This window comes from Lathamus discolor, chromosome Z, assembly GCF_037157495.1.
Source record: "Lathamus discolor isolate bLatDis1 chromosome Z, bLatDis1.hap1, whole genome shotgun sequence".
NCBI classification, from domain to species: domain Eukaryota; kingdom Metazoa; phylum Chordata; class Aves; order Psittaciformes; family Psittacidae; genus Lathamus; species Lathamus discolor.
In genome coordinates this window covers 55,709,847-55,737,817 of record NC_088909.1, presented here as the reverse complement: position 1 = coordinate 55,737,817, position 27,971 = coordinate 55,709,847, and the positions used below count along the sequence as shown (strand labels likewise).

Genomic DNA, 27,971 nt, shown 5'->3' with positions numbered 1-27,971 from the left:
TTCCAAACAGATTGTATTCCAAATTTATTTTTAAATAAAGAAAAAAAACAAGACAATGATTTTAAATAAACATGGCATATTCTGCACGTCTCTAGATCCACACAACTTTACATTAGCAATTTTTAATTTTTAGAAGTTCTGTTGCAGCATCTTCTACAACATTAGTCAGTGTTTGTTTCCATCCATAATCAACCAAACAATACCAAAACTATTTGCGTAAGTGAAGCTTTAGTTTTCATGACCAAAGATGGCTCTACTAATACAAAAGCACCTGTTAAACAGTTATCCCCACCAAACGTTTTTAAAATGAAGTCTGTTCAGCCTTTTTTTTTTGGTTCTGTTCATTGCCTGCATAGAAATCAGCATAAAGCTAAGTTGCAAGCTAAGCTTCACTTTAGCAGTGCAATGAATGGCATAAAACTTCATGAAACAACAACAACAAAACAACACAAAAAATAACAAAAAAAAAAAAGACAAAAAAAAACCCCAAACATTACCAGCAAATTCAATTATGGAAAAAACAATATAAAACCAAAATATTTTGGTTTTTGTGGGTCACAACTAGACTAGCTTTCAGTGTGTCTGCTTTCCTCAGGAAAAGTGCTTCTTCCTGATTCATATGAAGAGAATGAAGCATGCATCAAAAGCCTTTGTTCATACAGAAATGCCTGTTAAAAGAGTTCCATGGCATCATAAGGCAAAAGAGATATTAAGGTGGATAAAGCATTTTTGCCCAGAGTATGTTTTACATCACACATATACATGTTACAGTCGTGTAGCATGACAGATAAGATATTGGCTCAGTAAGGTAAAAATATCCATTTTTATAAATACATGTCATTATTGCTAATATGCTACACATTATCATCCAAATTTTAAAGCTGCTTTGTTGGCATTAGCCTTGTAATTAGCAGCTCACATTTACGGTGACAATATGCTTTCACATGAAGAGTAAAGCAGCATAAATACAATTATGAAAACAAAAGGCTTATGTAACATCCCTCTCTAGCTTTGCTGTGGTTTTCATTGCTTTGTTGTTTTTTGTTTTTCTTTTTTTTTTTTTTAATTAAACAGTTTTCAATGAAAACAAGTCCAGTTCACCACAAATTAGGAAGTCTTACAATGAGGTTGGAAACCAAGTTACAGAGAGCAGAGAGGGGGGAAAAAAACACAGCATGCATTACAATCTAGTCCTTTTAGTCATACCACTGGAATACAAAAGTCCAATTTAAAGGCTAGACAAACAGTAAAAGGCAAAAAGCCAAGAGTAGACTTAGTTTGATATATAAATTAGATTACCACTTTAATCAGTAACAGCAAACTCACCCGGCCCTTTTAACATAGTCACAATATCTACTTCATTTGAATACTTAATTATGACTAGTATATGTATGTATTTTCACTTTAAAAAGATATTAAATACCTATCATGAAAGTACATTCTTAAGACATTGCATAAGAAAATAGCTCATGTGTAAAATGTTTGTGAAATGTGTTTCTGTTCCCTTCTACCCCATACTATGCCTCACACACACACAGGCACCCCCCCACTAAAGCATTCATTCACAGGGAAAAACAAACACCCCTTAAAAAAGAATGGAAATATTGAAGGGGACCAGCTTGGCTAATTACAGCACAGTGCTTAACAAGGTTCAAGACAGAACCAGATCAGAGTTGGCCAAAAGATGCCCACAACACATACCTGACCAGTATTCCTTCCATTCCTCATTTTACCAAACTCAGTCCACTTTTGGTTCATTGCAATGACTAAAGTATTTTATGTATACATATAAACACAAGACTCCAGCTTTAGTTTGTTTTTGCAAAGCATTTTTACCTTTCCATTCATTTTGTTCTGCAGCAACTACAAGAGGTAGGCATAAAGCATTTAAGAGCTTCTTTCCCAAGGTCCTGTTACTAGCTCAATTTAGTGGGATAAAAAAAGAATTTGGCTGTACTTCTGTAACTTTACTAGGTACAGCTTTGTACAACCCAGCTGGAAAATAGCTATGTGAACCCTGGATTTGCCAAGCTAGCACACCATGGAGTAAGAAGCTGCTCATATCCAAGAGGATACTTTACTTTAAAAAAAAAAAACCAAAAAACCAAAACAACAACAACAAAAAAAAAAAACCAAAACAAACCCCAACCAACCAACCAAACCAAAAACCAAAAAAACCCCCACAAAACAACAAAATAAAAGAGTTTACTGCAGAGCATTCCTACAGGAAATAGACGTCAGGACCAATTCTCTCCATTTCTATTTGTACATAGGAGCAAGGTACCATTTGGCCAAGACTACAGACATATTTTCACAGATGCAAGTGCCATGCAAAAATAAATTAAAGAACAGATACCAAAACATACAAGTAACAAAACTACTGAAGGTAGATTTTCTTAAAAGTATTTATATAAACGATTTATAATACTTTTCTTCCCCCTTCTCTGACATTCAAAGCTACAAAGCTGTGGCTATACATCAAGAATTTCTTCTGCAGTGCCTCCACAACGTAATCTGTAGCGTCCTGTCCTCCAGCTAATAGTGGGGTCCCACAAAGCAGATAGGAAAATATAAATCGTCATTGATTCTCTGATGAACCAAGCTACTGCATAATCAAGTTTTGAGAAACACAGTGCACCGCCCTAGAAATATAAAAAACAAGTATTTAAACATGCTGATTATTCAAAAGGAGTTTTAAAGTAGTTTAAAACATTGTTACAGGTAAATGTATTCTAAAGCTTATTATATAGATGTACATACCAACATTTTACTTTTCATGATTTGGTTGCCCATATTAACATGAGGGGCAGAATGATCCAGAAGGTTTGAAAAGACTTGTATGTAGAGCAAAAGGTAAACCCCCACTTCTTTTTGAGGCTTTGTAAACCTGTGTTCAAGCACACACCAAGGGTTTGCCACAGTGCCCAGAAGCATCTTGACAGAACACTCGTGCACATTCCCAGAGGACTGAAATTCAAGTAAGCCTTTGGCCTATCGCATAGGAAAAGTAGTATGAAAAAAACCACAAACTTATAGCCTCTCTCTGTTTTCTGTTCCTTTTTTTTTTTTTGAGCTACATGCAGAGCTGGAAAACAGAAAAGCTTCAGAAGAGGGACAATAAGCACAAAGCTCTTTTAAATGCTGTGAATATGAGAAGAATAATCAGAAAGGTGACTGTTAAACTGACCTTCCAGAGTCCTACAGAACCAGCACAAGGCCTTTTTTTCCCTCCTTATTTCCAGCATGAGCTAAGACTATAAAACTACAAGACTACAAACAGAATATTTTTCACTATGATAAGGACTATTTAAGTTTGAATACACAATTATGGATCAGATTTAGATGGAATATGGTCACAGCAGAATGTAGTCTAAATAGTTTCAACATCAGAAGAACAAACACTGTTCTGATTTGTGACATCTTTCAATATTAAAAGTTTTTTTTTAGGCCTAACTTCTAGTACCTAGAAGTCTTACTTCTAGTGATTGAAAGATTTTATTCTTAGATGCAAGCTACAGCTGTTCTGTAAGTCCACCATAAACAGAGTGAAAAAATAGTTAAAAGTACATATTCGCCTCAATAAATACAAGACAAAGGGCAACTTAGATAAAAGAGGAAAAAAAAAACCCCAAGAAACCAACCCACAGAATTCCACAAAGCTGCTGTACTTGTGTTGTTAAAAAAAAAAAAACAAAAACAAAACTTAAAATTTCTGGATATGCCTAGGTAAAACAGACTGGAAATGTTAAGATGAAGGGGATAGATATGCAAGCTTTCAGAGCATAAGCAGAGGCAGATGCATATAAGAAAAATTACAACCAAGCACACTTACTTCTATTCATGCTACTGTAACTACGCTGGAAGACTGAGAAGTAACAGGATTTGACCTTGATGTCAAGAGAATTAGGCTTAGCTTTTTGCTGAAGTAAATGGCACTAGAAACTGTCACAACCTCCAAAGAAAATGAAGGTACATACCTGAACACCTTTTAGTTGAATGTAGTCAACTATAAACCATGCCAAGCAGTGACACATGAAAAAAACCATTATATCCCATCTAAATACATGATGAGCTGCCCATCCAATAACTAGACTGGCAACAAAGCACTCCGAGATTGGCTCACAGATTATTGTGGCAGGCAACATATTAATGCGCAGTTTGGCCCACCTAGAAAAGACAAACAAATCAGTTCTGACTATACATTATTCTTTATGTCTTCGTCCCCCACCTCATCAAATGATAAGCCACCACAGTGTTTTCTGACAGTGTTACTCATTTAATTTACACCTCCAAAACATAAAAACCTACAAAATTTCTCCCTTTCAAAGATATTGCACATAGTATTTAAAAGGTATTAAGGCGGTTGTTGGTTTGGTTTTTTTTGAGGGGTGGGGGGGAGTTTAGGGAGCTTTCAATACTTAGTCATACTTGTGTTGAAAGTCAGCGCTTCTTTCCCAACATTAACAAGAAGCATGCATCAAGCTATGGTTTGGAACTTTAGCATTCTGTAAATAAAATCAAATTAGCTTGGAAGATGCAATCGTTCTCATTATCAGTTACCCAAATAAGAAGCAGGTGATGGGGTAGGAGAGGAAGTAAAGAGTAAAATTTTTACCTGATCATTCTAGACTGAAACTGAGAAATAGAATATGAACCAGAGTTTTGCATTGCAACTTGTGTGGCCATTGCAAATTTCCAGCCCCTGAAAAATGTATTTATTATTATAAACAACATGAAGAGATGAGAAAAAAAAGTATTAGATAACACACACACAAGAATTTTATTAGTCTTGGAAATTTCCTTTGGCATATGTGCCATACTATTACAGTGGGCATAAGCAAAAAAATTAAGTGTATAACATCAAGTCTTTTCAGTGGAAAAGAGCAAATATCATATGAATAATGCTTACAGTTTTTTATAAACTTTTTTCTAAAGGAATTGACAATGATACAGCTTAATTACTTCTAAAAGACTAAAGACTATAGGACAAACCACATCATAAGCATGTTTGGTGTACAGATGTCAGGCTGACCTGAACACCTATAGTATGTACCATGTGTTTAAAAAAAAAAACACCAAAAACAACAAAAACCAAACAAACCCACAAGGCTTGAAATGCACTTAAAGTAATAAGCTTAATTCAGAGTCATCTTACCTGTCAGCTATAGCTTTGGCCATAAAGTAATCTTCCGCAATATATTGTGCAAAAGCTATGAGTCCTCCAGCTTGGTCCAAGACATCCTTTCTCATCAAGCATGACATTCCTGTTACACACTTAAAGCCAGTTAAATTGGCTGAAATATATGACCTTGGATGCGAAGTTCCAAAATAAACCTGCAAAAACCAGGTATGGCTTTTAAAACTTTGTATGTATTTATGCAGTAGTACAAAAAGATTTGTGCTACATCTCCTTGCTCTTCTCTTGCAAGAGGAAATTCAGACCCCATGTCGCAAAAAAATGAAAATAAAAATAATAAAAATAAAAAAGTCACATGAGCTGCCCTCTCATGCAACGAAGGAGTACTGAATTTCACCGCACTTTCACGCTTCACATTTCTGCCTTTGACACACATTAGCTAGCCTTGGGGATAAAATGCCTTATACATGCCAGCTTAGAATGAAAAGTAGTTATTAAATTACATGTCTTGAGACACAAGAAACAAACAAGAAAACTCAGCCCTTCTATTCTACAAGAGAATTTACTGAGAAAGAACAGAGGGGAGAACAGAACAGAATTAATGATATGAAGATGGTGGATAGAAACCGACTGTTCACTTTCCCTTCAAAAAACAATATAGGACATGAAATAACATTACAGAAGAACAAAGGTCAGACTGAACAAAGTGGTGGTTCCTGTAACAGCCGATCTAAAGAATTTCCTGGTAAAGACAGCTATAGGTGTTCACAATCTATGTGGACTCGAAGAAAAGAACGAAAAAGTTCACATAAGAAATCCGTTCTTAGTAAATATTATATATTGAAGATTAGCAAATACCCAGGTTTACTTCCTGCTCAGGAAGCTGCTCAGCTGAAAATTGCAGAAAGTGGAGACAGTATTACAGGAAAACAGGATGTAAGTCATGCTTGTGTTCTACTGCCTTTAAAGGCTCTGCTTAACCAGTGCTGGAAATAAGATATTGTGTGAACTGGACTTTGCTCTGACTTGTCATGGCCATTTCTGTGTTTCTTTTCAGACATCAAAATAGAACTAAATCACAGAATCATAGAATGGTTTGTACTGGAAAGGACCTAAACATCACCTTGTTCCAACCCCCTGCCAAGTCCCTTTCTGACTAAGTCCTAGAAAGAATTCCTTAGTTTTAATACATTTTTAAATAAAATCCATAGTTTTCATCCTGTAATGTTTATTGTTTGTATTATAAACTTAAATATTGAAAGAATGTTCAGAACAGCACAGTAAAATTTTGGAGCATTTAGAAGTTCTGGATAGTCTGAAGTGTGACTGTGGGTGAAAATAAACATTTCTTCACTCAAAACGTGTAACAGGCACTGCAGAACTTTCAGTCATTATAAAAAAATAAAAAAAAAAATAAAAAAAAAAAGACAAAACCAAACCAACACAGCACTTACCTGTTCAAGGGTAGCAGCAAAACCCTGTCTGTCTGCAACATACGGAAGCCCATGGACCAAGCCTACTTTTTCAGTCATTTGACTGGCCATATCGGTCAGCGTGTCTGGCGTTACTAAGTGACAAATGAAAAGCAGACAGTTCGTTAAGCCATTCTGTCAGTTTTTCCACTTTTTTCATTTTCATTTCTGTTTATATTATCAGTCAAAATTATCTCCAACAACTGCTTGCCTACAGTGAATAACAGCAATACAACAGTCAGCACATTACAATACACACCTACCTCTGATTCCACTATCACAAATCCATACGAGATCATATTTAGCAACTTCATAGCCAGGCATTAAGTTATTAATCTTGGGATTGATGCCAACTTTCTTGCCACCTAAAAAATACAAACATCATACACAAATAATATATGGGTGGGTTTTAGAATTCAGAATCAATACCCAGAATATTTAAATGCAATAACTGAAGAACAGTGAATAAATTCTCAAAGTACACCTTTATGAAAAAGATTTAAATTTTAAGTATTCCTTCACTTCTATTACTTCAGATCTTCCTACAATTATACAGAGATTTAAAAAAGAAAGAAAATATTCAAATGCTTTCTCAAAATGGCAGGGTAACAAGGTTAATGTAATTAAAAGGGCAGTAGAATTATAAAGCTTATTACTACATTCTGTAAATATTCTCTGCCTCTTATTTCTTAAGACTATTGATTATGACCGTTAAACTCCACAGTAACTTTAGCAGAAAAATGAAAAAGGAGCAGAAAAAAGTGAAACACAGTCTTCTGCTTCCAACTGACAGACATGGTCCATTTTGCTTCATCTCAGAGAAAAAGACTGACACTACTACCTAGCCCTAATATCCCTTGCCTCCTCTTATTTAAACATAAAGTGAAGAAAGAGCCCTACAGTCTAAGCTGATCAAAAAGGACTGTTGCAGGGTCTCAAGCTCAAACTTAGCCTCAGCTCCAAGCCACTTTCTGTAGATTTATTCCAGCGCAAAGACAGGATTTAAACTGCTGTTTCAGACGTAGAAGGAAAAAGTTACAGGGGTTGCACAAGTTACTCCTCCCAGAGCTTTTGGCCCAATATTGCAAATTCTGACTACAAACTTACTTCTTCACTCTGAAGGGATGATTAAAATACAGAACCAACATGGGCTGAATCAAATAACTATTTATTTTAGAATAGTGCATATGGAGTTGAAAACCTAAAAACATTTTACAAGTAACAGTCACACCTTTTGAGTTGCTCTGCTTACCTATGAACAGCCTAGCATCAACATTTGGGTATTTGCCAAGGAGCTTTTTGCACACATCAATAGCTGGATCATCATGATCTTGTACACAGAGTAGTACTTCATACTAGTAAAAACAAAAATGTATACACACATTTTTACGCACATATATTTGATATCAATATGGTCTAGGGAATAAAGTTTAACAGTGTACCAAACTGTAAAAGTATAGAGCAGTGTTACAGATTTAAAACTAGAATCAGAGAAGTTGTTTTACGGCTAAATAAGACTTTCATACTTTTTTAGCTAAGTACTAGTGGAAAAAGAACAAAGCCTGTATCCCAGTAAATCTTGTACTAAGGAGCGTCAGTTTTCCTGTTATTGGAAGGGTTTCTATGAGGCATGAAGCAGGATATGTTAGTATACAAGGTAAATTTTTTATTTCCACTTCAATTTTTGTTCACATATGAGCCTTAAATCAATCATATTCAATGACATTACAGCATACAAAATAGTAAACATATGACATTATGATACACTTAACCACATAACTCTCTGAACTACACCTTCCTTCCCTATACTTTGTAGATGCATATGCAGAACAGAGTTGGAAGACAACCCATAAAGAACAGTATTAGTACACTTAACTGTACAACAAAGCTAAGCTCAGGAACATGAATATGCTATGTATATCTGTTTTCCATTAATGGAATAATGGTTAAAAAAGTCAGCAAGAGGTAAGGGATAACTAGCTGTTTCAGCAATCAATCTACATGCTTGTTACACGTGAGCTACAGACGGTGGGTGAGATAATAGCATTTTAAGGATAACTCATCATTATGATACAGCTTTGCAAGCTCTGATGGAGATATTTCTGTTTCTGCATTAACAGCAAATTCCTTGAATACTCTTGACTTGATATAACCTTCTTCTCTCCTGTTAAAATTACTGAACTATTACAAGGTTTTAGAGCTCATTCCAAAGAATAAAATTCAGAAACTGCAAACTTCTGATCAAGATATTTAGAAGCTATTTTTACAATCCAAGATTTAAAAAAAAAAAAAAAAAAAAATTAAAAACAATATTTTTGGAACTCATTTGATGGAGCAGGTGTAAATAAGAGTCCCAAACAGTGATCAAAACAGTTCTTATTCTTCCTTACTTCAATTTTATTTTCAGTAAAATACTTAGGAAAAAGTAATCTGAACCTCAAAAGCTGCCTGTGGGCTCAATGATGACAATTTCTGATGTTCTTGTTCTGTAAGAAGTATTTAATATAAGAGAAGACAAGACATTAAATAAATACACTCTTGCAAGAAAAAAACTGCATTGTTAAATACAAAAAAAAAAAAAAATCCCCAACCACTAATTGCACTCGAAATATTGTAGAAACTTAAAATCATTAACAACTGCATGGGAGTTACTAAGACTTGGTCTAGCACTACAAAAGATCAGACACACACATCTCTACCTCTTAGAATGCAAACTCAAAGCCAATCTGCCTAAAGAGCAAGAAGCATTTGATTCCTATCATTTTACCAGCATGGAAAATTGCATTTAAAAGGTAAAGACCTATCTCCTTAAGCAGACAGGTTCTTCCAACCACAACAGAACAATCCTGACAGCATAAACACCGCAGAAATTACTAGCTGAAGAAATTAGTTCTTTACTGCTCATCCTATTAAATATGTAAAAACCATTTTTGCTAGAATGTTAATAATCTTCAGTCCACAGTTGCAATGACACTTCTGTATCTGTATTCCCCAAGAAATATACCAGAATAAAACAACTTTGACATTCCAATATCTGGAAACAGAATATTTCACAGTAAAAGGCCTTCATATGCAGTAGCAAAGTAAAGACCTACAAAATGTATGACTAAAGCAGAAGAAATACATAGATGTTTATCTACATAAACAGGTTCATATGGACATAACACAATAGAAAAATTTCTGCCAAAATTACAATATGCACAGTAGGTAAAAAATGTTCACTGATAAAAATACTATGGGTAAGTCCTGCAGATTAGAAGCTGTGTAACTGGCTTCTATGGAAGACAAGATTATTTCACACATGGGGTATCACAGGAGAGAATCCGTATCACTGCGGGTTGAATTTAGCTTCCCTGGAACAAATTTAAGATTATTCTTACTGAATAATTTTCTTCCAAACAGTTGAACTTTGAATACCAGGTAATACTGTTGTTCTAATTTTTGTGGTGTAATGTCAGTTTCTTAAATGAAGTAATTTTGTAGTTATTGTACAGAAGTGCTTTCAAATAGTTTGGGAATGTTGCTTGTATAACTTGTGCCTCAGCATTCACACTTCCATTTTCACTCTCTCTGGGAAAAATAGGATTCTCTCTATTGTTACCTGAAATTCAGATTTGTGAGTAGCAGTAATATTTTACAACTGCCACCCATACATGTAGGTTGTCAGGAGTAAGGGTTAAGACTATTTCTTCTTATAAAGGAAGATTTAACATAACTGTTTTTCTTAATTCTTAAATTGTATTGGTAGTCAAACATTTCAGTTGCTTAACATCTTGAGACTCCTTATAGTCATAAAATAGCTTAAGATACTGTTGCAACTTCTTTGCACTTTTTGCAATGTTCACATAATACGGCATGCCTCAAGCATGCTTTAAACTTACCTTGGGCCACAGTTAATTGCACTTTTGAGTTGAAAAGAATCAAATGTTCATGCCCAAAGCTTTTCAAAATGCTCTAAACTTCATTACAGAAAAAAAATACACAACTTCTAGTAAGTTACAAATGGTGGCGTTTGTTTTACCCTTCCTACTTCAGAGCAAGTTTAAAGCTCTCAGAATACACAAAGGAAACTTGCCATAACAGCTTACACATACCTTTGACCTTCTACAACTGACAGTCTTGAGAAGAAGTAAGGTTTTATTAAATTACAAGTTTTAGAATTCAGGAGACATGCAGTACAAAATGTAGTCCTTTTTCCATTCACAGGAGCATACAACAATTTGTGAACGATGCAGCAAGCATTTGCAGATTTATCCTTTAAATTGTAAGATCCTTGGAGCAATCACAGCACCTGACACACTTACTTATACTACTTATCACTTATATTAAAAGCTCAGAGTACAACAACAAATATGTTTTTATTAACCATTTGTTTCCCAACCCCAGTAAGTGCCTTGAAGACTATCTTTCCTACCAACAACAGGTGACGTACACCATCATCACTGACCAATGTTTTGTTAGATGAGCCATCAGTGAGAGCTGCTAGAAAGTTTCAAGCTATCAGTTAAGTGTTGTCTTTAGAGGCTCTGTTACAAAGAAGTAGCTGGGAAGGGTGTCTGGCCTCTCAAACAATCTTTCATAATTGAAGGGTTTCATACTGCTACAAACACCACAGTATGGAAATAATGATCAAATAAATCTTGATAAAGGATGTTTAGTCCCCAAGCCTTGGTCATATTCCTTTATAGACAGCTCTTTAAAATGTAGTAAGTTTTGTTTGCAACCTGTAAAATGTGCAATTATGTACTTGTTGTGGAAGGAAGAACCACCCAAGACATAATCAAGTTACATAGTTCTAGCCCAAGATCCTGATATGACTTTTGGAGGCATGGGAGAAAAAAAACCAAAAAACACTAAATTGTATACATACTTTTGGATAATCCAGTTCAAAGAAGGTTTCTAAATTGCTGATCAGGTTAGGATCCACACCTTTTAATGGCTTTAAAAGTGAAACACCAGGAAGCTTGCTATATGGCTGTTTGTCTGTGGTTTTCTTATTGAGGTGAAGGCGTCTGTAAGAAGAAATAACATACCACCACGTAAAGAAAACATGCTAGAGGATTCCATTCAAAAATACAGTCAGAACTAAGACTGCCACAAAAATATTTTTGGTTGTAAAAGCAACACCTATTTTTATATCTGACAGTTGCCTATAAAAGCCTTAGCATTTTATGTAGGTTAAACTAATCCTGACTTTTCAGAAAGATGTTTCAAGATTAATGCATTTTGCACTATGCATTTTGAGCTACACAGGAGACAAAATTTTTCTGCCTTACTCCATAGCATTAAAATTCACATGGATAATCAGAAAAAGTAATCTACTTAAAAAAAATTAAATTAAAAAATCAGATGCTCTTTCCTGGATTAAATTATGCAAAACTAAGAGCAAGCTGAAAGAAGAGAGGAAAGAGATCCTTCCAACCAATTTGTTAACCAACACCTCCAAGGAAAGGACAAGGATCAATCAACCTTAGTGTAAAAAAAATCCCAGGAAGTGGACATCAAGCTAGGTCAGAAACACAGACATACAGAGAACAATTCCAAACACCAATAAATACACAAAAATTTATGATATTGTCACAACTCACTAACATGAATGTTTAACCCTATACCCCTGTGTGAACTAATGCAAAATTAAATTCTGAAGGCTTAAAAGGCCAGTATATTATACATATATTTACCTGATGCAAATTTGATTAAGTAATTGGAGAGAAAGTATTTGCTGAAGCTTAAAATTTGCAAATCAATGTGTATACTTCATACTGTAGTTTTCTAACATGCCTAGTAGTCAGATTGGAAGAATATTTTATTGCAGCGTATATCTAATGGTATCAATTCTTAACTTAAAAACTTTCACACTTTGCAATTTACAAAACATTACAAACATTACAGCAAACAAGGACTTTAGCATCAATAAGAAGAGAGAGTCTCAAGAATGCAACTTTGACCAGGGGGAACAAAAGGTACATAATGCATGGGGGGCGGGGGGAACCAGAAGTACTGCATTTAAAGCACTCACTAGCAATGCACATAGCTTTGTACGAAGGTAAAAGCTTTGATGAACGGGAAGTAAGAGAAGAAAGTGGTAGAATAAATGGAAAGAAGTAAGGAGAGAAAGGGTGAAGACAGACTTGAGGCAGGACTGTGATAAAGAATAAGCATCAAGTGATAAAACTGCAGAATTTTTCAAGGCATCACATTATAAACCATGCTGACACATTGGATTATTCTGGTGATTGAACTCGATAATGAAAAGCCTACATATGCTGTAAGAGAGAGGACAGGAAAAGAGGCAGAAGCCTCAAGCTGCACCAGGGAAGGTTTAAACTGGATATTAGCAAAATATTCTTCACAGAGTCAGTGATCAGGCGTCAGAACAGGCTGTCCAGGGAAGTGGCAGAGTTACCACCCCTGGAGGTATTTAAAAGATGTGGAGATATGGCACTTATGAATATGGCTTAATGGTGGACTTGGTAATATTAAGTTAACAGTTGGACTCAATCTCAAAGGTCTTTTCCAACCTAAACGATTCTATGATTGTATGACAGATGGAATAAGATATTATATATCAGAGTCATCAATTCAAGACAGCATTTGGCTTTGCAGGTACAGTACAAGTCCACCCCACCAAGTAGGGAACCCTGGAGTTCAGACAGATTTGAAAACTGCAAAACAGATCACACAGAAACCACTATCACTCAGAGCCACAGGCCTCCTATCAAATGGACAGAATTATTCCTAAAGCAAAAACTAAACACCTTGATCTTGTTTTCAACCTTTTTTTCCCCTACAGTGGAGGAGGACCAGTGTCAGCAAAAAGAAGGTCTCAGGGGCACAACACGCCCCTCTAGACACATACAAAAGGATTAGGGTCAAGCCCCCGGAAAAACTCTCCCACAACCAACTCTGCATGATAGTTTTCCTTGACAGCATTCACTCCCTTATAGCTTGCCCCCTACCCTTATTTGTCTGCAAGAAACAGCTAACTAGAATTAATTACTATTAGAAAACACTGCCGACATTCACAAGTGACTCTTGAAGTAATACTTAAAGCATGTCTCCCTTCAGCCTCTTGGAAGAAAGGAAAACTTCACCTCATAGAAATGTGCCGGTCCCAGCCTTTGTTTGGCTGCTGGCCCCAAACAGGTCATCCCACCACCCAACCGGAGTGTTTTCAGGCAGGCAGCTTTCCCCGTTCTTCCCTCTTACCATTTGCTAACATCCATTTTAACGGCCATATGGACATACAACAAGTCAATCCACCCACCAATCAACCTAACAACTGTGTCAGATCCGAAAATAGGGAAGAGCAGAAATGCACAGCTGGGGACAAGTGGACAGGTCATAAGAGGAAGCCCTAATGTTACTTGTGGTATGACAGCAAATTAAAAAACAATTAACATGTCACTTGGCCTTGATAAAATGATCAGGGGAAGTAGGTAAGTCTGAAAGAAGGAAATGGTAGGTAAGATTCAGGTGCCCACTTTGTAATACAGACTTCTTATGGCTGGCTGCCCACAGAGAAACAGTCACAGGTTTCTGCAAGCCTACAAAAAAATTAAAACAAAAATATTTTTCTACTATGTAATCCTACTGTCTGGATACTAGAAGCTTATACTGAAAAGCATGCTGCAATTGGTTACAGCTTCATCACATGCCAGCTGAGCGTAGAAGGCAGACTAAACAAATGTAAGCTAAAAAAATCCAAAACACAAAAATCCTCAGAATGTAACGCACTGAAATCACAATGCGTAGTTGAGAGGAAAGGGATGATTTAAATAAAAAACCTTAAACTTAAAAAAAAAAATCCTTCAAAATACTAGAAGTCAAATCTTAAAAAAAAAAAAAAAAAAAGGTCTTGACATGGAATTGATCAAGAAAGAACCTAGATTATGGTCACTGTTATTTTTCCAAGGTGAATGTTCTCAAAAAACAAATTATCAATTTGATCTTCCAGTTTTGGGAAGTAGGAGGTCAATCAGTGGCTAGTAATAAAGACAAACAAAATCATGCAACGCAGAACAGAAATCTTATCTAGCGCCAGTTAACATTTTGAATTCAGAATCTTCAAGACAGCAGGAATTTGAGAAGCACCTCCCCAAAATTGTCACAAAAGTCACATTGAGTAGACGTAATCTATAATTTGACACAGCCCTTTCCTAAAAGCAGTTGTGTGTTAAACTTTTCAAACATGTTTTGGAGTTTTAAGTAGAAAAAGAACCCTTATATTTCAGAAAGAAAAAGCAAAACACAAGAAATCAACTTAAAACCAGTAAACACTCGCTTTTTTAACCTAGAAAAGTCCTCTCCTATTCCCCTTCCCTGTCCCACACCTGCACAACAACAGAGAAACAAACAGGATCCCATACAATAGATTGTAGTTAAAACTGAAATAATGGGAATTCTGTTACTGTCCAAATCCTAGACAGTTTACAATTTAGCAAGCTTAAATGAAATGTGCTCAATAAAAACACTGGAAGTTACCCACAACACTGCCATTACTGGATTGTACTAAGCATTAAAATAAACACACAGTTTTTCCTTGCAGTCTATCTGCAAGCTGCCATCAAAATAGCAATTTGTTGCCCATTTCTGCTTTCCCACACCCTCAGCCTACTGGTGGCTATAAAGTAGTCAGCACCACAAGATAAATTGCTCAGCCTGCTGATCAAACACAGAACTATCCCACAGAAAAAGCCAGCTTGCTGATCTGAGTCACCACGTAGCCACATGCTCGCTAAAGGCAGATTAGAACAGCAGAAATGTTTAGAAAGGTGTAGCAGTAGGAGAGGATTTGGATTATCCTTTTGACTATCCAAACAACAGCCACTAAGGAATAAAAAGAGAAAGGCTTTTTGAACAGACTCCTTGCAACAAACATTATGCAGCTTCAGAGAACTGTGTCCAACACAAAAGCATCTCCAGGGTAGCAGTAACTCTGGACCAGATAAACCAACCACTGCAGATGGCCTTTAGTACAATACCAAGCCCTCCTCAATGTTAAGTACGGGATCTTCTAAAACACAAAGCTTTAGAACATTTGTACGGAAGGACTATTCAATTTGTTTTTCTGACACTTTGCAAATCCATAGGATCAAAATAGCTTAGTCCTATTAATTTCACAAGGCACAAGTTTAAACAACATGATTTGCTAAATATTAGATAATGTGCTTCCTACAGACCCCAAGTTGCTGCTCACTGTTCCCTTTGTGCCAGAGATCTCCTGCCACTCATCATTTTTCCAGTTTCTTCTCTTTAAAAGCTTCCAAAACATTTAACTGCCAATAAAAGAATTATGTTAACAACTGAAGAGAATCTACATTATCATAAAGCAGATACCACACCAATATCTTTTTCATTTTCAGTAGATGGCAGGCTATATTTTATTAACGAACCTTCAAGTGTTTCCAGAGCACAAAACAGCATATCACTGAAGCAGAAACCTTGCTCAAGCACGCAAGCTTGAACACACAGTCCCAAGACCTATTACTCCCAGCTGAGGCAGAAAAAAAAAACTGTAAGCCTTGTCTGGACCTCACAGTTGTCAGTGATGGTATCACTGCCCTCATTCTGCAAATGCCTTTAAGAGCTTGGATAAATTTTCTATAAGGAACATCAGAAATTAAAGAAAAAAAAAACTTTGAAAGAAAATGTTCAGTTAACGTAACACTTCTATAATCAAAACCATATGTGACAGCATTTCAGAAGGGCTCTTGTGTGTGTGTGTGTGTTTCCAACAGATATAAACAAAGAAAACTAACTTGGTAAGTTTCACTAAAAGATAAAAAAACCCCAAAAACCGAAACAACACAAACCACAACACACAATACTTGGTTCAAAAAAACCATTTACCTCCTTCACCACTACAAAATCTACCTAAAACAATCTCTTTAGAAATGCAGATTTAAACACATGTATCATCTCTTAAAAGTACTTAAAAGGAAGTGTGTAAAATCTTAATTTTGAAATATCTCATTAACTATTTCAGAAGGTTAACAGGTGCAACCCTAGGCACTATATTTCAACCACCCATAGTAGTGATGTACTCAGCATAGAAGAGAGAGAAAAAAAGCAGGAAAAAAAACCCCAAAACTCCTATAGCCTGAAAATCCTGCCTACTCCTCCCTCTCCCCTAACCCAACATAGAGATCTTGATAATGAAGTAAGGAAGAATTTCTCATTTTCTAGTTGCTACTCCTGTTATTATTAACAAACAACAGTTCAAAAATCTAGGTTGTCAAGAACAAGGTACGTCTGAACGTCTTCTACCTCTTTCAAACCCAGAATCTTACTTTAGCAAGGCTGGCAAGGCCAGTAGGTCAAGAAGGTAATTCTCCCCCTCTACTCTGCTACCATGAGACCCCACCTGCATACTGCATTCAGCTCTGGGCCCCTCAGTACAAGAGTTTAATGGTTTTAAACTGAAAGAGGGCAGATTTATATCAGGCATTAGGAAGAAGCTCTTTTCCGTGAGGGTGGTGAGACACTGACAAAGGTTGCCCAAAGAAACTGTGGATGTCCCACCCATGGAAGTGTCCAAGGCCAGGCTGGACAGGGCTTGGAGCAACCTGGCCTAGCAGAAGGTGCCCCTTCTCATTACAGGGGAGTGGAATTTGATGACCTTTAAGGTCCCTTCCAACCCTAACCATTCTTATTCCATGTTTTAAGCTAAAGTAGTATTTCAGAGCAAGTGCTTAGGATATCTCCTCAGTAACAGTTTAGTGCATTAACTAAAATTTGGTTTTCAGAAGCTTGTTTATTCTATCAAAGTTTGAATATCACTAGAGAAGTATTTTTCTACTTCATAATAAAGTATAGCACACCACTCACTATCAAACCAAAGGAGCAGTCACCTGGAAAGCCATTACTACACAGGCATATTGAATCGAGACCTCAAGACCAAGCATATAAGAACTAGGACATTTGCAAATAACAAAAATGAATGTTTAACTTCATTTACAGGTTTGTTCTCATGGACTGTACTGTTGACAAATCTGAAATAAGCCCTACCAAGGGGTGAAGAGGGACACAGGACTGGGGACCAAAAGAGTCTTTTGTTACAAAGAGGTGTTTCTGAGGAAAAAGACAGTAATTCACAGGGTCTAAGCAGACCAAGCCAACTACCAGCACAAACTGACCACAAAGATACATTATTAGTTATCCTACTGTTTTAATGAAAAAAAGATTGGTCCAGTAGAAGCACCAATCAAGTGTTCAAAATCTGCTTTAAGAAATACGATTCCAAAGCAAAATTCAGAAGTAGCATTGCCAAGACAGTCCTAATGTTTCACTTAGTACAATGCTTGACTTCTTATCTTTGCCAACACTTGCAAACATGTTTTTACGTTACTTGCCCGAAGGACAGCATAAGACTTCCTTTATGCATACTAAAACTTCAATAATTTAACTCAGGGTATGAATTCACCCAGGCCAGTTACAAGAAGGTATAGTCTCACCTAAGTCATCATCAACTATTCTTAAAAGTAACGTATTTAAGAAAATGAAAGACTGATCACCTTGTAATTTGCAAAAAGAAAACTTTTTATATGTTTTTGCTCTACAGCAAAACATCTCACAATAAAGTATTTTCTTTCATACCTTAGTCTTCAGTAAAATGCAAAACCAATATTAAGTGTGTCAAAACCACAGAACTTCGTTTCAGTTATAATAAATTTTAAAAATCCCAGTGAACTCTGACACCAATAGCTGGCATTATGCAATTCCCAGGAAGTGATGGACACAAATACTGGTGGGTGCTCTAGTAAACCAGTAAAACTAGTTACATACTTTGCATGCCACAGAGCAGTTCTGACAGAAATTTCACGAATTAAAGTCACTTATCTACCACTTTACCCACCCAGCTTAACAAAAACAAAAAAGTTGCGTCTTCATGGAAGCATGATTCATGTAAAGCCTCAGCTTCTTTAACCTTTGAAATCTTCGTGTCCTGACAAAAGCTGGCAGAAAGATTTTATTCTTCCTCATCCCATTGTTGCAGCTTCTTCCGCTCCAGCTGACATACAAGGCTGGGTGCTCTTTTGCCCACCAGAAGTTCCACATGCTTCACTCACCCAACCTATTTCATTTCTGTCTTACATACTCTAAATTTTAGTCTTCTATCTTCCCTGTCCACACAAAGAGATGTGGATTGGTTTTAAACCCCACTTGTCCCATCTATTGCACCATCTTCCCACCATCCAGTCTGTTACAATTTCTCTCCTTAAATTTCACTAGACAGTCTTTAATCTAGGCTTTGGTTCCACAGATTGAAACATGCATGTTCAGATTTGCTACTACTCTCCTGTCACCCCAAAGTTTATAGTTTATGTCTTATCCTCCTGAATCACAAAAAAAATGGCCTTCCCTAACTGCCTCCAAAATTATGGGTTTTCTCCCACATTATCACCCTCAGATTTCTGGTTCTGCACCGTTTTGCTTTCCCTAATTACTAATCTTGTAATACAGAAACTCCCATTCAACCATAATCTTTTTATAACTAAAAATTCAACTCCTGCTTTCTCCAGATTTGTCTTTCCCTAAAAATTACCTACAGGTAAGTCTTGCAACTACACAGTGTCCAGTAAATTTCAAATTGTTTAAAATAAGCAACATACACAACTTACGTCCTCCACACAATCTCCTTCTCAGACTATTGCTCCATAATAGTCCAGTCAGGAGCCTGCCTGTCATCTTTCACAAAATCACAGAACAGAGGTTGGACAGCACCTTTGGAGATCAGCAACTCCAACCCTAGGGCTCAAAGTGGGGCTCCCTAGAGTAGGTTGCTTAGCAACATCCAGTCAGCCTTTCCTGCCTCCAAGGATGGAGCCTCCACAATCTCTCTGGAAAGCCCGTTCCAATGTTCAATCATGAAAGTCTTCTTTTGTTCAAAATGAGAGTCTTCTGTTTGAATCTGTGCTTGTTGCCTCTTATCCTGTCACTGGGCATCACTGAGAGAGTGTTGCCCTACCTTCCTTACACCTGTCAACCCCCCCAAGAAATCAGGTATTTATACAAATTGATAGGGTGCCCCCCCCAGGCCTTCTCCAGGCTGAATAGTCCCAGCTCTCAGACCCTCCGTGTATGTCAGATACTGCAGTCCAACCATCACCTCTGTAGCCCAAACCAGACTTGCTCCAGCCTATCTATGTTTCTCATATTGGGGAACCCAAAACTGTGCACTGCACTCCAGATACAGTCTTACTGGAGCTGCACAGGGGCAAATGATCACCTCCCTCAATCTGCCAGCAATGCAGTGCAGGATGCTGTTAGCCTTCTCACCACCACACGCATGTAGCTGTTCATAGTCAAACAGGCATCCACCAGCACTCACACAGGTCATTTTCTGTCAAGCTGCCTTCTAGCCAGTCAGCCCCCAGCTCGTGCTGCTGCCACGTGCCAGAGTTGGCATTTTCCTTAGTGAAGCTTCATGAAGTTCCTGTCAGACCAGTTCTCCAGCCTGTGCAGGTCCTTCAGAATGGTAGCAAACCTACCTTGTATCAGTGGCATTTCAGCTACTCCTCACAATTCCGTGTTGTCAGAAAACTTAAGTCCCATTCTCCAGGCCATTAATGAAGATGTCAAACACTACTGGCCCCAGCGGTTTCCATCTTTTATCACAAGCTAGTACTATCCTATCTATGCTATGTACTGTGCACAGAGCAGGCTACTGAAATCTGGTCCAGCTTTGAGCAGGGAATGATTGGAACAGAATCTAAATAGGTATTTCAGCCTGAAGCACTCCAATTCTTTTCACACTGCTGAAAACTGGCTCCCACCTCTGTGTGTGTTCCCACACCCTGTCATTTTCCTGTGATCCTCCCTAATAACTTGACTTCAAATCTTTGCACTGTTATCCTTCAGACTTACCTCTGCTGCAAGGCTGTCATTCACTTGCTGAGTAAAAGCAAGTGCAAGTCATCAAGTTGTATGGATCCAAAACTCTCAATAAATACCTTAAGGTACATCTAAGTTCTTTTTTTCTGCTTGCCTTTAACCCTCTTAAGAATTTTTTGCAGAAAGAGATTACTATACGGATCATAAGCTTGCTCCACTCCCTGTTCCACATTAACAATAGAATGTTGTCTAGGTTAGATCCTGTATAACTTACCAACATCTTACATCAAGCTTGCCATCGGCTACGTAACTGGAAAATCAATTCACCCTGATGCAGACAAACTGCACAGAAAATTTCAATGTAAGTGGTTCAAGTTCAATAAAGATTCAGCTGCTGAATGAAGACAAACCCAAGAACAGACCCATCATTCTGCACGTGCTAAGTCTTCCAGCCACTTCCTGGAGAAGCTCAGTACAATCACACTTCAGTTTTCTGTTTGCTTTGATTATCAGCAAGAGGGAAGAGTATCTCTAATCTCAGAAAACAGTATTTGTTTTATCTCCATCAAAGTCTATCAGAATGTTAATTCATTTATGCCTGGTAACACTTGATAGTAACAGTCAAGTTTTCTAGAGATCACCTTTTAAATTAGATCTAGACTACATCCCCTCTTGGCTCCTATTGTGACAAGACTGCCTATGAAGCACTTCCACAAACCAAAGCAAATGCAATCCTATGATGGCAAAGTGAATAACTACTACTGCTCTTAACAGCTACTTTAGCCAGTCTGTTGCCAGACACTGTCAGTGGAAAATACAAGACAGACCAAAGGAAGAGACAGTCTCACCAACAAGCAAAAAGGTCAAAAGGAGATGAAAGAAGACAAGCAGAGAGGTCAGAGAGCAGAGCAGGGTAAGCCTGGACACAAATAATGGACTGAGCGGCAAGGGAGGAACAAAGAGAAAATAGGCGGACAAGACAATCAAATAGGGCCAAGAGAAAGGGAACTGTTATTTTCTTAAGACTGAAAGGTCACAATTATTATACAGTAATAGATTACTAACCAAAATATCATAATTACTTCACATACATTGGCTATGAGGGAGGTTTGTTTAAGTTTGGAAATTTGTTTAGAAAGCTATTCAATAGTGAAAAAGTATTTCAGAAAACTTGAGTTCTATGCATCTGTGGAAACTGAATTTCCTCCTTGTGTGCATATACATTACACTAAGGCTATTAACTACTTCAGTTACATTCAGGTGTTTTATATATTTCTGAAAGTCTTGGGTTTCAGTCAGCTGACAAAGCACAATGGGCCCAGTTACATCCAAAAGCCACACGAATGCAGAATTCATTATTTCTTCATTGACTACTGTAACTTATAGTCAATTAAATTACTTTAAAAAGCTAAAACCAGCAATATATTTATCAATTAAATGACATGCACTACTCTTCCCACTTAGACCTGGGAACCAAAACAATAAACAACTGACTGCTGATGCCTTAAAAGAAAGTGATTTACATCAAGTGCTATAATTAAAATTGCCACTGACAACCATTACAAGAACAATGAAGATTCAAAGCCAGAAGGCCAGCGACTCCATGAGTTCAGTTTTGTGGAGGAGGCAAACGAAGCAACAACATATAAACAGCTTAAGAGATTTACCAAACATTTCTAGGAACTCTGTGCCACAGGCAATGCTGAGTGAAAGTCACGAAAGAATGAATTTGTCTTCCTTAACTTAGAAGTCTTTCTAGAACATATCGTCAATCCCAGAATAAAACGTTACAAAACACACTTCTACTTAGTGTTCAAGTTGAAATAATCAACAACAAATGAGAAAAAGTTACTCAGAAAAAAAGTAGAAAACCTTTCATTCATTTTTAGACTCAAGTCCGAAGAGGTAGTAAGGAAACTAAGATCAGATTATGCTTAAATACGACATTATCGAGGTTTTGAAGGCTTCGCTTGCCACCTGTATTTTAGAAAGAGGCACACCATGTTCAGAAAGCTCCCATCATTACTGAATTAGAAACATCTATTTTGAAATACAGTTAAACCAGCAAATCCACTGTCACAAATCTTGATAGCCAGTGATTCAGAATTACAGAATGTGTTACAGTGCCATAAATCCCAAGAAAACAGCTTTAGGTGGTGTTGTTTTGGTTTTGGGGGTTTGTTTGTTTGGAGGTTGTTGGTTGGTGTTTTGTTTGTTTGATTTGGTTTTTAGTTTGGGGGTTTTTGGGGAGGCTGAGGGAGTGTACTTTTTCACTGACTTTACAAGACTTCTTTTCCACTTTTTGCATGTCAGAATGGAAGTTACCAAGGATCTTCAGGCAACCATTCTAACAGACTGCTAAAATATTAAAATTCACTCCTCAGTTAACTGAGTAACACTTTTGCCAATACTATAAATCTTTTTTCCTTATTAGCATAACATACGCATGGTCTTCCATTTCAGATATGCATTTGTGTTTAGTTCTGAAAGTTCATTTTGTTTGCCCATACAACTAGGTAATTCAGATGCTTTGAGAGGCCATACTATCAGATAGCCTCAAACACAGATCCCTTCCCACCAGATCAGCTGGTGGCTCAACTCCAACAGAAAAGCCTATATGCAAACAAGTAAGGGTATTAGCTAAGGTCCCAGGTTGGGTATAAAAGATAGCAAACTCTAAACAGGTCAAATATCACAGCCTATTATGTAGGCTAATATATGCAAACAGCACTTTATCCAATTACTAGCTATAAAAACCTGCTATTTGGCCCATGTTTATTGCATTTGCTTCACTGACTCAGTATTACTGAGAGAGCACCAAACCAAGACCCATTTCATAATCACATACATTAAACAATTTGTAAAGTTTGACCTTTTGACTTAACAGTGTGGGTATTTGCTTTTCATTACTTCAGGCCACCTGCTTCTTTTAAAGGAGTATGAAATCAACCCATCCTACTAATACTTATTTATAAATCAAAACCATTCAAAGTGAGAAAGAGCAGCAGAGGAATGAAGTGGCAAAAAAACCCAGGTTTTGCAAACGCAGTATGGAAGAACAGACATCCTTTCTCAACCGAAACCTTCCACAGTTCCTTAGGTACCCAAAAATCTCCATCTTTTAAAGCAATTACAGCATAAACCAACAGCTGAAATGCTGTCCTTAAGCTTGACACCTGCTGACAGCACCTGAAGCCAAATAAGCTTACATTTTTGAGTAATGTCATCTATCTACTTAATCGACACATGTTCTAAATATTTTGATAAATCAAACATCTAAAGTACTAATAGAAAACCACAGAAGGATAGCTGCCTAGGCCACAACAGCTTTGCTGACATGTTTCATCATTAGCTAAGTACTCCAGTGGCACAGATCAGCCCCTCCAACTCACCAGTTCAGCACTGCTAGACACAGTGCAGATTGAGGACAAACAGCCCCTACCACAATGACTTTAAAAATGTTAAACCAACAATACTGTCCATAAAGAGAAAATGGGAAGGCTAACTAACTTAATGTTTCTTCTTACTTCCTGTAACAGGAACAGTGTAAGTATTTTTCAGTGCATGAAAAGTAGTACATAATTCTGCTCTAATACATCCTCTCACTGACATAAAAAGAGTTTCTCTGTAAGTGAAGACCCCCTTATACCTCAGCAGTCTAGGAAAATGGTGCAGTATGCTGTGCCCACTGTCGAGGATAGGATAGTTTCTATAGGAAAAGGAGCAGTACCAGTGTCCACCAGCGTTTTCAGGCCATGGCATTAATAATCACCATCTATCTGGGCTCCCTTCTCTGCAAACACACTCCAGCAGTCAAAGCAAACAGCTGATTACCTCCTGCGAATTCCCTTTACTGGGGTATCTTGCTTAAAAGACCACGCCATTCCATCAGACAGCCCTACAGGGCAGTTTTTACCAGTGGTGTAGGCTTCAAACTCACCAGATCAGCGATCTCTAGCCATCAGCTACATCCCATAGCTCCACCACTGCCACTGCAAGAACATTGCCCTGGATAGCTGCTGGAGGTGTCCAGCATTTCTTCAATTTCACTGCAAGCAAAGGGCAGGTGTGTGGTCACACTATGGGGAGCGGCTATCCTCTTTCCACAGATCATAAAATGGTTCGGTTGGAAGGGACCTTAAAGATCCAACCCCCCTGCCATGGGCAGGGGCACCTTCCACTAGACCGGTTGCTAAAAGCCCAGTCCAACCTGGTCTTGAATACATCCAGGGATGAGACATCCACAGCTTTTCTGGGGAACCTGTTCCAGTGCCTCACCATCCTCACAGTGAAGAATTGCTTCCTAATATCTAAGTCTACTCTCCTTCAGCTTAAAGCCATTCCCCTTTGTCCTGTCACTATATGTCCCTGTAAAAAGTCCCCCTCCAGACTGCCTGCCTCTGCCAAATCACTATAACTGGGCAGCTCCTCCACAACAGCCTGCAAACTCAGTACAGCTTGAAATTTGGTCACTTCAGTGTTACTACCAGCTGCTCACCTCCAACCAAGGGCCACCTTTTCACACTGAACAATAAATACCCCTGTTACCACCAGCTCATTAGTCTGACAACGAAAGGCAGCTCCTGACTCTGGACCTGCTGAGATGGTAACTCAAGAAGCACACTTCTCTCCAGTGGTCTCAGGCTGGGACAAGATCACCCCAATTCTTACCCATCCCCTCCACAGCTGGCAAGTCCACCTATGAACACATGTTTCATTAACTTCCCATACACAATACTTACACTTGTACCAAAAGTTCCCAGTAAAAAAAAAAAAAAACAAACAACAAAAAAACCAAAAAAAAACCCCTCAACTCCTTCCCACTTTTCATACCACAACAAATATTCTGGCCCCAGGCCACACCAGGTCCAGCTAACTGCTGCCTGCATTCCCCGCCAATGACTGTCAGAGGCAAAACAGTCTCAACTCAGGGAATTCTACGTAAATTATTGCCAAGTAACAATCAGTTAATAGTGGATTTGGTTATTAAGAAAAAAGACAACAGGCGCAGCGTCAGGTACCTTTCCTCCCCCCCCGCCACCTTTCTGTCTGAACTGTTCTTGCATTCACTGCTCCTTACATTCAGTCCTTCCCAAGTTCTTCAACAGGAGGCAGGTTACAGCATCACAGTTATTCTGCCACATCTTGCTTCTTACTCATTTTCCCCCTCTGCTGGTTGCTTCTTAACTGTTACTCTGCTCTAGTATGCGTACCTACTCTGGAATGACTTACCTACAGGTTGTGTTCCCTTTGCCAGGGTCTCTGGCCCGCTTTGGGTCTACCTCAGGCTGCAGTCTCCTCAGGGTAGGGTCACTGCAGGCTGGAGTTCCTCAGGATGTCTCCAACCCAGCATGGGTTCCCCAAAGTACAGTCCCTAGAAGGGTATCTATATTTGCTCTGCCATGGTTTACCTGCAGCCCACAGTCAGTTAAAGAGCGTCATAGGTCTTGTGTGCAGCTTCCACAGTTAGCAGCCCCTTTGAAGGTGTAGCTCCTGAGACATGGACTGCCCAGCAATATTTCCTTCCTCTGGTTATCCTCTATTCTCTCCTCTCCTATCTTGGTGTACCTCATTCTTTTCCCTCCTGTTTATATTCTCACATGTCTTCCCCCGTATCTCCACTTGCATTTCCTGCCCCTCTCAGCTGCCACTCTTCCTTAGAGATTTAGGAGCAGCAGCACCACACATGCTCATCCAATAGGCTGAGGTTTTAGCATGCAATGGGATGTTTTCATCAGCTTCAAAGCAGCCCAGAATCATCTGTGCCCACAGCAGCCCATGGTCTCTTTCCCCACCAGACACCCTTGCAGCTCCTCAGTACTAAAATCCTCACATTTGTGCTCAAGACAACCTCATTGTCAAGAAAAGATTTAAAGGCAACAGAACTAGTACAGAAAAGTTATTAGAGTCTGTAAGTGATGTCACTTAAAAAAAAAAAAAAAAGACCAAGGCATCTATGGCGAAGGGCAGCAGAAGCAAATCTCTAGCATCCATGAATTCAAGAGGAGCTCTGCCTTCAACAATGACAGGGGTTTATCACAGATACCTATCAAATGTATGTGGGACAGCAAGAAAGGAGAAGAGATAAGCACAAGCAAAGCAAACAGAAATTCAGATATTTTCTAATCCTTGTGGTGATGCAACAATAGCCTTTTATTTAAGGGAGTAAATGGTCTTCTACCACAAGAGAGGCACGTTCTTAATCTTTTCCCCACATACCCCCAGCCAATTCCTCTGCCACACTCAAGTGGGAATCTGCTTCGTTTGTCAGTCACCAAAACACAAATTCTTGACGTTATCCAAGAAGGGACCGAACGCATTGTATATACTTTTTTCTAGTAGTACTATAATTTCTCAGAAAGAAAAGTGTACTTCGCTAAAATTCTGTCTGGTCAGCAGAGAGTACTGTGCTACTTCTGTTGTTCTGCTGTCGCTCCCCTGCACGGTAAAAAAAAGCACACATTTTATTACTGCTGTGCACGTTCCTCTCCCACCACCGGCAGAGGAGCCTCACTTTACAGGTGTACCAGAACACAGCAAACCCCCAGCCTTCCCTAGCAGCGCTAAAGGCACAGGAACAAAGATCGCAGCGCAAAAGCGGGCGGCAGAAGCAGACAAAGAACGGGTATTACCCAAAGACCGATAGCAAGGTCCCAGCCGTGCCCCCACCACAGTCGCCCCGGCCCCCGTACGCGCCGGGAGCTGCAGGCGGCGGTCGCTCCCCACACGCCAGCCCGCAGGTGTGCCCCTCCAGTCCCCCGCCGGGGCAGGGCGGCGAGAGGCTCCCCCAGCCTGACACCCGCGGCGGAGCGCGGGGAAGACGTGCCGCCGGCCCGCAGGGAACACGGCGCGGCGGTGACGGGGCGAGACAGGGCCCGCTGCCCCGGTCTTCGGCGGCGGGGCCGCATTTGGCGCGATAGCGAGCGGGTGGGGGGGAGAGGGTGAGAGAACAACGCCGGCCCCATGCCCCCCTTCCTCGGCCGCGGCCCGCGCTTACGTGTAGATAATAGACATGAAGTGCATGAGCCAGAGCACGACGAAGAGGATGAGCCCGAAGATGGCGAGTCCCTCCAGGGCCAGGGCCAGCACCGCCATCCCCGGGGCGCGACGGCCCAAACGGCAGCCGGCAGCGGAGCGGGAGCGAAGTGAGGGAGGGTCGCTGGGCGGCCTGCCGGCGTGCGGGCAGGCGGTGCTGCTCGGGGAGGCGGTGTTCGAGGCAGTGCTGTCCGGGGTGGTCCCGCCGCCTGCGCCGCACCAGCCCCCCGGGCCGCCCGCCGCTCTCGCACCAAGCACCCTCCCCGCCGGCCGGCCTGCCGCCCGCCCCCGCCTCTCTGTCAGGCGCAGGCCCCACCCGCTCGCGGCTACCCCGGGGAGGCGGGGCGGGGCGGGGCGGCGGGTCACGGGGCTGCGGTGGGGCGGGCCGTTAGACCCGTTACCGAGCCGCTCCCGCGTGGGGTGGGGCCCGGCTCGCCCCGCCCCGCCGGCGGCTGCGTGACCTTGCGGGCGTCCCTGGCGGGACGGGGCGG

General features: G+C 39.4%; 1 protein-coding gene across 1 annotated transcript; it reads right to left on the bottom strand.

Annotated features, from left to right (window-relative positions):
• UGCG (UDP-glucose ceramide glucosyltransferase) lies at positions 1 to 27,762 on the bottom strand. The gene is made up of 9 exons (XM_065663047.1): positions 27,443 to 27,762; positions 11,480 to 11,621; positions 7,862 to 7,964; positions 6,873 to 6,974; positions 6,592 to 6,704; positions 5,156 to 5,334; positions 4,616 to 4,702; positions 3,978 to 4,167; positions 1 to 2,642 (listed from the first exon to the last, which is right to left on the bottom strand). Exons 1-9 carry the CDS (start codon positions 27,538 to 27,540, stop codon positions 2,472 to 2,474), a joined length of 1,185 nt encoding a protein of 394 aa, XP_065519119.1. The 5' UTR covers positions 27,541 to 27,762; the 3' UTR covers positions 1 to 2,471.
• Positions 27,763 to 27,971: the final 209 nt, after the last annotated feature.